We start from the raw sequence: 14249 nt of genomic DNA, 5'->3' as shown, positions 1-14249 counted from the left end.
ACCCATATTGAAAAAGGGTAAACAGGTTTTTAAAAATGTTTGCAAATGTATTACAAATTAAAAAAAGAAATACCGTATTTACATAAGTATTCAGACCCTTTGCTATGAGACTCGAAATTGAGCTCAGGTGCATCCTGCTTCCATTGATCATCCATGAGATGTTTCTACAACTTGATTGGAGTCCACCTGTGGTAAATTCAATTAATTGGACTTGATTTGGAAAGCCACACACCTGTCTATATAAGGTCCCACAGTTGACAGTGCATGTCAGAGCAAAAACCAAGCCATGAGGTCTAATGAATTGTCCGTAGACCCTTGGTCAGGGAGGTGACCAAGAATCCAATGGTCACTCTGACAGAGCTCCAGAGTTCCTCTGTGGAGATGGGAGAACCTTCCAGCAGGACAACAACCCTAAGCACACAGCCAAGACAACGCAGGAGTGGTTTCTGAATGTCTTTGAGTGGCCCAGCCAGAGCCTGGACTTGAACCCGATCGAACATCTCTGTAGAGACCTGAAAATAGCAGCGACGCTCCCCATCCAACCTGACAGAGCTTGAGAGGATCTGCAGAGAAAAATGAGAGAAACATACCTATGCAAGTCAGGGTTCTCAAGTACAGAAACATTGTCAATGCTGAGCATGACCTCAGTGTTGTACTGTCAAAAACTGAGCCCAGAATAGACATGCTTGTTGAAAACTTCAACCAGCCACACACCTCTCATTAGGACTGTGTGTATGTGTGTGTTTTCTGGTCTACATCTGTGTGATGTGATTAATCAGTTTATTCCAGTTCAGAATAAAATATATGTATTTTAAGAGGAACAGTTCCAAACTAGACTTTCTATCAATAATAATGTATACAGTATACAATACAGATGTACAGTAGGCCAGATTATTTTTTATCTGTACTGTTACTTAGGGTTGCACAATCAAAAAGCCTTTGTGTGTGTGTTCTGTTATACATCTGTGTGATGTGATCAATCTGTTTATTCCAGTTCAAAAATAAGTTATTTATTTTATTTTAACAGCAACAGCTCCAACATAGACATGTATGTAAGAGTGTTTTTAATGGTGAAAAATAAACATGAAAATATATTTATGGGTATTTCATTGTTATTTGTTTTTGTCTATTTTGCATTATTTTTTTAGGCATAAAGGCAATGAAATGTTCCGATATTTACGTATAGTTCCATATTTTCCCAAGCTTGGGTCCCAGGAAAACACAGAATTTCTCATTTGGATCCCAGGCTGAAAGGGTTTAAGAACCCCTGTTGTAGAGTCATACCCAAGAAGACTCAAGGCTGTAATCGTTGCCAAAGGGGCCTCAACAAACTACCCCACTATTCTTTAAAAAATGTATAAGTCAACTGCTTTTGTTATGTCATTATGGGGTATTGTGTGTAGATTGCTGAGGGGAAAAAAATTGTGTACATTTTAAAATAAGGCTTTAACGTAACTAAATGTGGAAAAATGTAAGGCGTCTGAATACTTGCACTATGTGTCATGTGTATATGACAAATGAACAAACATGAACTTGAACTTAGAAGGGAAGGGGGAGCGCAGCCAGAAAGAGCAGGGGAAAGATGGCAGGCTTTGTTGTTAGATTGTAGGTGAACAAAACACATCAAATCTCTAGGGTGGCAGGTAGCCTAGTGGTTAGAGTGTTGGGACAGGAACTGAAAGGTTGCTGGTTTGAATACCTAAGCAGATAAGGTGAAAAATCTGGCAATGTGCTGTTGAGCAAGGCACTTAACAATGGCTGACCCTGGAAAACACCTTTTTTCACTGCACCTATCTGGTGTATGTGTCCTCACATGTTATGTAGTCTCACATTAGTTGGTAGTAATAATGAAATGAATCATAGAGGCTGGTATACGGTTTGGCTCATCTCTCTTCATATTCATATAGCCTAGGGGCTATAGAGCTTCTTATCTGTCATGTTTTGGAGTTGTGTTGCTCTGTTACACGAACACTGACATTTTTCTTTACAGTTAAGTTGCCCTGGTCATGTCAGTATACAGAACCTGTTATTATGAAGTTATGGCATGTTGTACCTCTACCTTGCTACCTTGCAGATAAGCCAAGGAGGGGGACAGATGAGAACAGCAGCAGCCAGGGACAACTGGTAGTGAAGGATGATTTAGATGACCCAGACCCAGGCCCAAAACAAGTTAAGCTACCCCAGTATCCCCTTGACCCTTGTGGATTGCAAAACTAGTAGGAAACACACCAGACAAGACACAGAGACAGCAGCAGAAGAATAGGTGATGGAGAGAGACAACAGACAAGACAGAGACAGCAACAGAAGAATAGGTGATGGAAAGAGACACAACAGACAAGACACAGAGACAGCAATAGAAGAATATGATATGATAGATAGAGACATCAGAAGAACAGAACAGGCCATAACAAAAAGTGGACAAAGGAGACTCAGACAGCAACAGACAAGACACAGAAAGTGACAGAAGAGGGCAGATAAAGAACAGTTTAAAAACATTTTTTTATTTATTTAACCTTTATTTAACCTGCGGTGACGGGGGCCTGGGATACATTTTTTAAATAAAATGTAATATAAATATAGGACAAAGCACACATCACAACAAGAGAGACAACACAACACTACATAATGAGAGAGCCAAGACCACAACATAGCAAGGCAGCTACACATGACAACACAGCATGGTAGCAACACAACATAATAACAACATGGTAGCTACACAACATGGTAGCAGCACAAATCAAGGTACAAACATTATTGGGCACAGACAACAGCACAAAGGTCAAGAAGGTAGAGACAATAATACATCACACAAAGCAGCCATAACTGTCAGTAAGTGTCCATGATTGAGTCTTTGAATGAAGAGATTGAGATATAACTGTCCAGTTTGAGTGTTTGTTGCAGCTCGTTCCAGTCGCTAGCTGCAGCGAACTGAAAAGAGGAGCGACCCAGGGATGTGTGTGCTTTGGGGACCTTTAACAGAATGTGACTGGCAGAACGGGTGTTGTATGTGGAGGATGAGGGCTGCAGTAGATATCTCAGATAGGGGGGAGTGAGGCCTAAGAATGTTTAATAAATAAGCATCAACCAGTGGGTCTTGCGACGGGTACACAGAGATGACCAGTTTACAGAGGACTATAGAGTGCAGTGAAGTGTCCTATAAGGAGCATTGGTGGCAAATCTGATGGCCGAATGGTAAAGAACATCTAGCCGGTCGAGAGCACCCTTACCTGCCGATCTATAAGTGATTTCTCCATAATCTAGCATAGGTAGGATGGTCATTTGAATCAGGGTTGGTTTGGCAGCTGGGGTGAAAGAGGAGCGATTACGATAGAAGAAACCAAGTCTAGATTTAACTTTAGGTGGGTTGAACACACAGTAGATTGTATTACTTCAAGCTGCTCTACAGATTCTAATTAGTTGTATTCATTAGCAAAGTTATAGCAGGTGAAATACAGAGAGTGAAAAAGTAAAAACATGATTTACAAAGAATTTGCAGGTGAGGTGAAAAAGCCTGTAATATTATTGTTAAAATAATTGTTTACTGTGCACATCAGGGTCATATCAGTTGTGATGTTGCATGCAGAATGGTTTGGATAGAGAATGGTTTGGATAGAGAATGGTTTGGATAGAGAATGGTTTGGATAGAGAATGGTTTGGATAGAGAATGGTTTGGATAGAGAATGGTTTGGATAGAGAATGGTTTGGATAGAGAATGGTTTGCCACAGTGACTTCGGCCCCGTAAATACTCAAGTTGTACAACACATTGACAAAACCATTGAGGTACAAATAAATAGTTTTTCTGGATCAAAATAATTACACAAACATAGTGGAGACACAACACAATGGTTGTGTAAACATTTTTGTTTAGGAGGGTTTGGATACAGGAGGGTTTGGATACAGGATGGTTTGGATACAAGATGGTTTAGATACAGGATGGTTTAGATACAGAATTAATTGATTACAGGACAGTTTGGATACAGGAGGGTTTGGATACAAGATGGTTTAGATACAGGATGGTTTAGATACAGAATGATTTGATTACAGGACGGTTTGGATACAGGAGGGTTTGGATACAGGTTGTTTTGGATAAAGGATGGTTTGGATACAGGTCGGTTAGGATCCAGGAGGGTTTGGAAACAGATGGGTTTGGATACAGGATGGTTTGGATACAGGATGGTTTGGATACAGAATCATTTGGATACAGGATGTTTTGGATACAGCATGGTTTGTATACAGGAGGGTTTGGATACAGGACGGTTTGGATACAGGATGGTTTGAATACAGGATGGTTTGGATACAGAATCGTTTGGATACAGAATCGTTTGGATACAGGACAGTTTGGATACAGGACGGTTTGGTTACAGGAGGGTTTGGATACAGGTGGGTTTGGATACAGGGAGGTTTGGATAGAGGATGGTTTGGATACAGGTGGGTTTAGATACAGGGAGGTTTGGATACAGGATGGTTTGATACAGGATGGTTTGGATACAGGATGGTTTGGATACAGAATCCTTTGGATATGGGACGGTTTGGATACAGGAGCTTTTGGATACAGGTGGGTTTGGATACAGGGGGGGGGTTGATACAGGATGGTTTGGATACAGCATGGTTTGGATACAGGACGGTTTGGATACATTATGGTTTGGATACAGGGGGGTTTGGGTACAGGAGGGTTTGGATACAGGAGGGTTTGGATACAGAGGGGTTTGGATAGAGGATGGTTTGGATAAATAATGGTTTGGATACAGGATGGTTTAGATAATGGACAGTTTGGCAAAGTGACAGAAGGTCCGGTCAGGAGGAGGGTTTTATAACCTCTACTTCCAGGTATACTTGGCTGACTGTATGCAGAGACATAAAAATGGTATCCACGAGTTTATATGTCTCTGGGTAAGTAGAAAAATATGAAAGGTCGCTGGTTCGAATACCCAAACCAAGAAGGTGAAAATTCTGTCAATGTGCACTCGAGAAAGGCACTTTGCTCTAGGGGCCCTGTACTACTATGGCTGACCCTGTAAAACAACATATTTCACTGCACCTACCCAGTCTCTCCTAAAATGTTATGTAATCTAAAAATCTCAAATTACCTGGTAGAACTGATACAATTAATTGAATCATAGAGGTCTTATAACTTATTCCATTCTACAGCAATTTGTTTTGGCTCATGTCTCTTTTCATATATACTTGGGGCTCTATAGCATCTTACCTGCCATGTTTGGAGTTGTGTTTCTCTGTTAAGCAGACAGAGACAGCAACAGAAGAATAGGTGATGGAGAGAGACAACAGACAAGACAGAGACAGCAGCAGAAGAATAGGTGATGGAGAGAGACAACAGACAAGACAGAGACAGCAGCAGAAGAATAGGTGATGGAGAGAGACAACAGACAAGACAGAGACAGCAGCAGAAGAATAGGTGATGGAGAGAGACAACAGACAAGACAGAGACAGCAACAGAAGAATAGGTGATGGAGAGAGACAACAGACAAGACAGAGACAGCAACAGAAGAATAGGTGATGGAGAGAGACAACAGACAAGACAGAGACAGCAACAGAAGAATAGGTGATGGAAAGAGACACAACAGACAAGACAGAGACAGCAACAGAAGAATAGGTGATGGAAAGAGGCACAACAGACAAGACACAAGTTGCTAAGTGATATAGAGGTTTTTGTCAATACACGGTATGTGTTCCAGAGAAGAGAGTAGAGAGGGATCCAGAGTAGAGTGATCCACAATACCTACTGTAACTGAGTACTGTCAGTGTCTGCTGTTTCAGGTGGGAAGATGCAAGTTACCTGAAAAATATCTAGTCTCTCAATGTTCATCTCAAAGTGCACCAAATTCATGCATTTAGCTGTTGAAATTCCTTCTTTAATGTCTGTAGAGGATGCCCCCAAACTCCCCTACTGGCTTTGAGCTAAGCCACCGATGTCTTCAAATCCCCAAAATCCCCCTGACATCTGGTGGTTTGTTTAACATAAATTACCAACAACCAAGGAGTGAAACCAAACTTCTCCTGGTATTATGCTATTATCCTTAACTATTATCAATAACAACCCCATTAGCTGAATATTTTACTGTGATCGTTTAATGACAAATCTGAGTGGGATACATTTGCTTTAAGGAAGGCTTAGTTTAATCTACAAAGACTACACAATTTCAGACACTTTCTGAACCATTTGGGACAAAGGATTTCGCGAAGAAAAGAGCACTCAGTCTAGGCAGCCATTTTCTAAATGGCAAAACACTGTATGGTGATGTGTAGTTTCTATAATGCTTCAGATAAATAATAAAAGGCAGTATTACACTTAAGAATCGATTGAACACTACTCTACTTCTCATTTACATTTTACATTTAAGTCATTTAGCAGACGCTCTTATCCAGAGCGACTTACAAATTGGTACATTCACCTTATGATATCCAGTGGAACAACCACTTTACAATAGTGCATCTAAATCCTTTAAGGGGGGGGGGGGAATAGTGTGTTGTATTTTTAGAGTAGAACATAAAATGGACAGCATTTAAAATATTCCAAAGGTTTAATTTCAATACAGTATTCAAAATCAAAACCAGAACCAAAAACAAATTATTGACATACATTGCTACAGGGCTCCCCATGTCACGACTTCCACCGAAGTCGGTTCCTCCCCTTGTTCGGGTGGTCGTCGTCACCGGTCTTCTGGCCATCGTTGATCCACTTTTCATTTTCCATTTGTTTTGTCTTGTCTTCCTACACACCTGGTTCTCATTTCCCTCATTAAGTGTTTTGTATTTAACCTCTGTTCCCCCCATGTCTTTGTGTGGAATTGTTTGTTTGTAAGTGCTTGTGCACATGTTTACTGGTGCGCGTCGGGTTTTGTACCCATGTTGGTTCTTTCTTTATGTCGTTGATTTTGAAATTAAACTGCTCCGGCTATTACCTAGTTCTGCTCTCCTGCGTCTGACTTCACTGCCATCAGTTACGCACCCCTTTACACCCCAACTGGCAGCCCGCGGGCCAAAGGCCCCCCAAGTGTTCCCACGCGTTATTGAGAGATACGTGATCGTATACATATGTCAGCAAGATTTGAAATGCTTATGTTTTAGTCAAACAGGACATCTGTTTGGGCTTCTTGCAGTCAATTTGCAGTCTATAAATTATTTGTAATTATGTTCCGGCTCCCCGACCATCCACTCAAGAAACAATCGCCCGCAGCTGAATCAAGTTGAATCTGCACTACTACATTGTGAAAATGTGTTGCTCTTTTCAACTGCCAAAAAAATCTTATTTTGCCTTTAAAAGACACAGCCATTGATAATTTGTTTGATTTAATCCATTATTTCATACGTGTAGATCACTTTACTTACTCCATTTAGCAGTGGCGTAGCGCAGTTTCTCTACGCCCCCCGCTAGGTCCGAGCAAGTTCTTTTTAGGGGGAAAAACAGCTAACATCTTTCAATTCGACAAATTTTGCAATGAGGCATCGTGGGGGGGGGGCTGCATGGGCTGCGGGGCCTGTGGGTGCTGTAGGGGCTGCGGGGCCTGTGGGTGCTGTAGGGGCTGCGGGGCCTGTGGGTGCTGTAGGGGCTGCGGGGCCTGTGGGTGCTATAGGGGCTGCGGGGCCTGTGGGTGCTGTAGGGGCTGCGGGGCCTGTGGGTACTGTAGGGGCTGCGGGGCCTGTGGGTGCTGTAGGGGCTGCGGGGCCTGTAGGGGCTGCGGGGCCTGTGGGTGCTGTAGGGGCTGCGGGGCCTGTGGGTGCTGTAGGGGCTGCGGGGCCTGTGGGTGCTGTAGGGGCTGCGGGGCCTGTGGGTGCTGTAGGGGCTGCGGGGCCTGTGGGTGCTGTAGGGGCTGCGGGGCCTGTGGGTGCTGTAGGGGCTGCGGGGCCTGTGGGTGCTATAGGGGCTGCGGGGCCTGTGGGTGCTGTAGGGGCTGCGGGGCCTGTGGGTGCTGTAGGGGCTGCGGGGCCTGTAGGGGCTGCGGGGCCTGTGGGTGCTGTAGGGGCTGCGGGGCCTGTGGGTGCTGTAGGGGCTGCGGGGCCTGTGGGTGCTGTAGGGGCTGCGGGGCCTGTGGGTGCTGTAGGGGCTGCGGGGCCTGTGGGTGCTGTAGGGGCTGCGGGGCCTGTGGGTGCTGTAGGGGCTGCAGGGCCTGTGGGTGCTGTAGGGGCTGCGGGGCCTGTGGGTGCTGTAGGGGCTGCGGGGCCTGTAGGGGCTGCGGGGCCTGTGGGTGCTGTAGGGGCTGCGGGGCCTGTGGGTGCTGTAGGGTCTGCGGGGCCTGTAGGGGCTGCGGGTGCTGTAGGGGCTGCGGGGCCTGTAGGGGCTGCGGGGCCTGTGGGTGCTGTAGGGGCTGCGGGGCCTGTGGGTGCTGTAGGGGCTGCGGGGGTGCTTCCTACGCCACTGTTTTTAGCTCCTATTTGTAGAAAAGGGCCTCAAAGTGCACATCAGGGTCATATCAGTTCCAAAACCCTGTGAGGTGTGATGTTGCATGCAGAATGGTTTGGATAGAGAATGATTTGGCACAGAGACTTTACCCCATGCACACTCAAGTTGTACAACTGTTGTATAACATATTTGACAAAACAGTTGTGATACAAAGGAATTGTTTTTCTGGATCAAAATAATTACACAAACATAGTGGAGACACCACACAATGGTTGTGTAAACATTTTTATGCAGACTAACTCTCCATTGAATCACAAATGCACTGTGCATCAGTTGAAAAACCTAAATGTGTACAGGCCACTGTGAGGTGTAATGTAGTAGAATGGTTTGGATAAATGATGTTTTGGAAACAGGATGGTTTGGATACAGGATGGTTTAGATACAAGATGGTTTGGATACAGGATAGATTAGATACAATATGGTTTGGATACAGGATAGTTTAGATACAGGATAGTTTAGATACAGGATAGTTTAGATACAGGATGGTTTGGATACAAGATGGTTTGGATACAGGATAGATTAGATACAATATGGTTTGGATACAGGATAGTTTAGATACAGGATAGTTTAGATACAGGATAGTTTAGATACAGGATGGTTTGGATACAAGATGGTTTGGATATAGGATGGTTTGGATAAAGAATGGTTTGAATACAGGATGGTTTAGATACAGGACAGTTTGGCACAGTGACAGAAGGTCACACATAGAAACAGAGGGAAACAGAGAACGAAGAGGGGATGTTTTGGGATAGTTGCAGTAAAGGAAGAGAATGTGCTCAATTGTAAATCCTCTTGTGTTTTGAGATAAGCATAGAGTTACAGAATAATCCCCTTCTAAAGGGAAACTGTGATACATACGCAAGCGTACCTGTAGACTTCCAGTCATTGCGCTAATGCTAGACAGCATTTGCTTTGCGAACTACCTTTAACATCCTTCATACTGCACGCAGAGACATGCAAATGGTATCACAAGTTTGTGTGTCTCTGGGTAAGTTGACTTTTTTTATCTCGCAGTATCCCTTTAAACACCTACTATATCATGGTGAGACAAGTGTTTCCAAATAATGAACTATAGCACTACGTTCCTTTTTTTCTTCTTTTGTATTATATTTTACTCTGTGATTGTATCACAATCAGACTGAGTCATCTACAGCATGATTATCTGTAAAAGCATGTGAAAGAATCTGAAACATATTTAATGTGAGACTTTTTGTGGACTTTATCAGCAACACTCCTACATGGCAATCTGAGAGACATATATATTGATTCAGCTGGGGCACTGTGTTTCTCTAGGTATAGTAGAGCCAGTGGGAAATCTGTGGTGGAATCAGACATAATCAGTCTAACCTTGTCAGAGGGAGAGATGGAGGGAAGTATGGAGGGAGTGAGAGAGAGTCTCAGAATGAGGGAGTAAGAGAGAGCAAGTGAGAAAATTAGGGAGAGTAAGAGAGAGAGAGAGAGAGAGAGGGAATGGGAGAGTAAGAAAGAGAGAGAGAGAGAGAGAGAGAGAGAGAGAGAGAGCGAGAGAGAGAGAGAGAGAGAATGGGAGAGTAAGAGAGAGAGAGAGAGAGAGGGAGAATGCGGGAGAGTAAGAGAGAGAGAGAGAGAGAGAGAGAAAGAATGCAGGAGAGTAATCTGCCCGGCATCTCATTGTCCTTTTTAACTTCATATGCATTATCTCCAGCACCAAACCAGTCAGGGGTGTCACCCCCAAAATCTGAGAGGCACAAAGTATTTGAGGTTGGCTGAGGGACGGTAAGTTTGCAAATTTAGCATTTTTCAAAAACCTGAAACAGCTTTTTCCTGGAATCTAGAGCTATAATCATTATGCTTAAATCTATATCAAAAATAGGTTCCCGGAGCCTCTGGCGACGCTCCTCAGCCCGGAGCCTCCAGCGACGGTCCGCAGCCCGGAGTCTCCAGCGACGGTCCGCAGCCCGGAGCCTCCAGCGACGGTCCGCAGCCCGGAGTCTTCAGCGACGGTTGGCAGTTCAGAGCCTCTGGCGCTGATCCACGGTCTGGTTCCTCCGGCGACACAGAAGCGGGGGGATCAGCGGGCGGTGTGGGGGCTACGCCCCGAACCAGAGCCGCCGCCAAGTATAGATGCCCACCCGGACCCTCCCCTATAGGTTCAGGTTTGCGGCCGGGAGTCCGCACCTTTGGGGGGGGATACTGTCACGCCCTGACCTGAGAGAGTAATTTTTCTCTGTTTGGTTAGGTCAGGGTGTGACATGGGGTGGGCATTCTATGTGTTGTATGTCTATATTGTTTTTGTATTTCTTTGTTGGGCCGAGTATGGTTCCTAATCAGAGAAAGCTGTCTATCGTTGTCTCTGATTAGGAATCATACTTAGGCAGCCTGTTCCCCACCTGTGTTTGTGGGTTATTGTTATTTCTGTGTGTGTACGGCTCAGTGCGTTACGTTTCTTGCTGCGTACCTGTTTATTGTTTTGGTTTCGGTTTCCTTCAATAAAGATGTGGAATTACCGGCACGCTGCGCCTTGGCTCCTTTATGACAGGAAATTTGAAGACAGCACTCGTGACATCGTGACTGATGCACTTGATTTTGAGATACACTGTAGCTATATGTGTTTATCATATTTATCATAAGGCTGTTGTTTTGTATTTTACTATATATAATGACGATTTACGTCATCTATGGAACCATTATTTTTAAACTTATTTGCCGTCTATATAATGGAATAAGATGCTACTATATCTGTAAACACACATTTTTGCTTGTTAAAGTCTAATTTCTCCATCGGGTTGCTGAAAAGCAGATGCCCAAATAAAGGAATCAGAATGAATTACACATTGTGGAAAGTAGATCCAAGCCATATAGCCACATATAGAAGCACCTGCCTGCTGCATTCATGATTTACTATGTCAATGGTGTTGTGAGTTCACATTAAAGTTGCATTAGCCTACCAGGAACAGGGTTTGAGAGCCCTGGCCTACGTGATGAGAGCTAAACACATGCCTGCGAACAGATGGGGAGGTGCAGGCTGCACGGCCTTAGCCTTGTATCAAGTGATTTACCTTTCAACGAGGCACAGTATGTGGAGAATTAAGAACAACAACAATAACAACAGTAACAGCAGCAAACATGCAGAGTACTTTGCTAGGTTTGATTAAGCCTTAGCAGGCACAGGTGGATGTGATTAGGCAATGTGCCATAGGAGGGCCGTGAGTGTGTAATCCTGCAGGATTAGTTGGAGGGCGGAGGGCTGTGAGACAGACAAAGATGGGAAGGGAGAGGGATAAAGGAGAGAGAGAGGGAGAGGGAGGCAGAGAGGAAGAGAGAGCAGCAGAGAGAGAGAGGCAGAGAGGGAGAGAGAGAGATAGTGGAGAGAGGCAGAGAGAGAGCGAGAGAGATAGAGAGGCAGAGAGAAAGAGAGAGAGAGGAGAGAGAATGAGTGAGAATGAGAGAGTGCAAATCTCAGGGTTTTCATTGACAGTGTATACTGTATTCCTTCCATGTTCATCCATTAGGATTAAAAACATGTGTGGATTAAAAAGGTTTGCAAATGCGGTGGATTCATTTATTTTTGACATTTGTTTCATCCCCTTGTTTCATCTGTAGCCTGGTCTGTTTATTTTGGAATTAGGTATTATTTAAATTGAAAATTCACAGAATCCATTAGCTTAGCTAAAATGGCTGGAATCGTTACAGGGTTTACTGAACTGAACAGCCACACTTAACATGCCATAGATCTTATACAAGTGTAGCTGCCAGTTTATTACCCTGTAACAGAACCATATAATACTGTTAGTAGGCTATAAGTAGACTAGGTGTGCAATTATGCAGTAGCACTTCACTTCACTTTCCAAAAATGGTAAGTGCTACTACAGTAGGTTCAGTAATTATAATGCTCTGTGCCATTCCTGTGAAATATGTTGCCAACAACAAGGGCATTGTGGTGAATTCCATGTCTAAATGTGGTGGAGTCCTTGTTGAATAGACAACAATAGATCTTTATTGAGTCCCAGGGGGGCATTAAGATGGAATTACTTTTATACTACTTCTGTATATGACTACTAGCCAACACTCAGACAAGGACGATGAAACTCTAGGAACTATTTGAGCTCTCTAAAACCCAATTGACTCCATGCTCCTCTTATAAAAATGTCAAGCACAGTCCAAATCTCACAGCAGACTTGTTATACTATTCACTATTTTCTATGTTTCATCTCCAGACAGAGCATACAGTAGGTTTCTGGATTTTGCTAGTGAACAGAACATTGATATACTGAAAAGTAATGTGAAATTGATAAGTGAAAATTCATTTCATGGTGAATTACAAGTCCCTCGTAATTCGTTCACAAACTCACTGACTCAACAACTTATTTTCCATGTAGATTTCTAACATGTTTATTTTGAAGCCCCAATGTTCTCCTCCATCAGCAATGATAAGCTCACACAGCGTACAAAGCATTTACGCAGAAGCCCAGTAACACAACATAACAACCCACATGAAAATGTTTTACAGTTTACTATAGAATACTACAGTACTTACTATAGAATTCTGTGGTCAACTGTAGAATACTATGCTACACACTGTAGTATACCTTGAGCATGTGTAGTACTTACTATAGAATGTTGTAGTATACTGTAGAGTAAATGTATAGTAAATACTACAGTATACTACAGCCCACAAAAACACCACAGCAAATACTATAGTAATGTTCGCAAAATCACTAGTCTGCAAAACACTTTAATACTACAGTAACATCCACAAAAACACTACAGTAATTACTATAGTAAACATTCAAGTATTTGATTTGCATATACACTGCCCATTAACCCATATCCCAATGTGTGCCACCCATACAAAACCTACATGCCAAGTATAGACCATATAATGTGTTCCCTACAGTTTATAAAAAAAGAGCAGAAGCTCTGAATCCTACCTACATGTTATGGAAAATCTGCTCTTTGAGTATTTTGTCCAGTATGTTTCCTCAAAGACAAAGCCCCCACTGCTATGTCAATGATATAACAAAAGCAGTATTGTAAATACTACTGTAATGCCTGCAAAAACACTACAATAAATACTACAGTAAAGTCCGCAAAACCACTACAGTGAATACTAAACTGTTTTTTCAAGTGGGAACATCACACAGCCTTTGACATCTTCAAAATTAAATGAACCAGACAATCACAACACCGCTATTGTAGCAACACTTCATGACAAATCACAGCCCTGTCAGTTTCATGACAATGACAGACAACCTATCATAACATTCGATGACTTTGACAGATATGATACAGTACATCATATATTTATACAACAAACCCTTTTATACAACAAACCCTGTTCCTGTAGGTTTTTGCTCCAACCCTAATTTAGCACACCTTAATCTGATAATTAGCTGGTTGATAAGCCGAATCAGGCTATACTTCTGGGGTTGGAACGAGAACCTACAGGAGGGTAGCTCTCCAGGAACAAGTTTGGAGAGCCCTGGTCTAGATCTATAATTCCCTGTTTCCTAACAGTGTCATTGTGTCGACTGACATAACTGTGATGTTATGTTACTATGTTAAGACACAGTGTTGCGTGGGAACTAGAAACCATGATGGAAGTGAAATAATAGGCTACCAGTTATTTTCCAACATAATAAAGGTTTTCCAACATCGTAAAGGTTTTCCAACATCGTAAAGGTTTTCCACATCGTAAAGGTTTTCCACATCGTAAAGGTTTTCCAACATCGTAAAGGTTTTCCAACATCGTAAAGGTTTTCCAACATCGTAAAGGTTTTCCACATCGTAAAGGTTTTCCACATCGTAAAGGTTTTCCAACATCGTAAAGGTTTTCCAACATCGTAAAGG

At 43.0% G+C, this 14249-nt stretch overlaps 1 protein-coding gene across 1 annotated transcript; it reads right to left on the bottom strand.

Moving 5' to 3' along the window:
• Nucleotides 1-7427: 7427 nt before the first annotated feature.
• Nucleotides 7428-9306, bottom strand: LOC115159814 (adhesive plaque matrix protein-like). Its single transcript, XM_029709869.1, has 2 exons — nt 9289-9306; nt 7428-8375 (listed from the first exon to the last, which is right to left on the bottom strand). The coding sequence occupies exons 1-2, from the start codon at nt 9304-9306 to the stop codon at nt 7428-7430; spliced, it is 966 nt and encodes a 321-aa protein (XP_029565729.1).
• Between the last annotated feature and the right edge of the window lie 4943 nt (nt 9307-14249).

This window comes from Salmo trutta, chromosome 23, assembly GCF_901001165.1.
Source record: "Salmo trutta chromosome 23, fSalTru1.1, whole genome shotgun sequence".
NCBI lineage: Eukaryota > Metazoa > Chordata > Actinopteri > Salmoniformes > Salmonidae > Salmo > Salmo trutta.
Note: the sequence above shows the minus strand (reverse complement) of the source record. Positions and strands in the feature narration are given on the sequence as shown.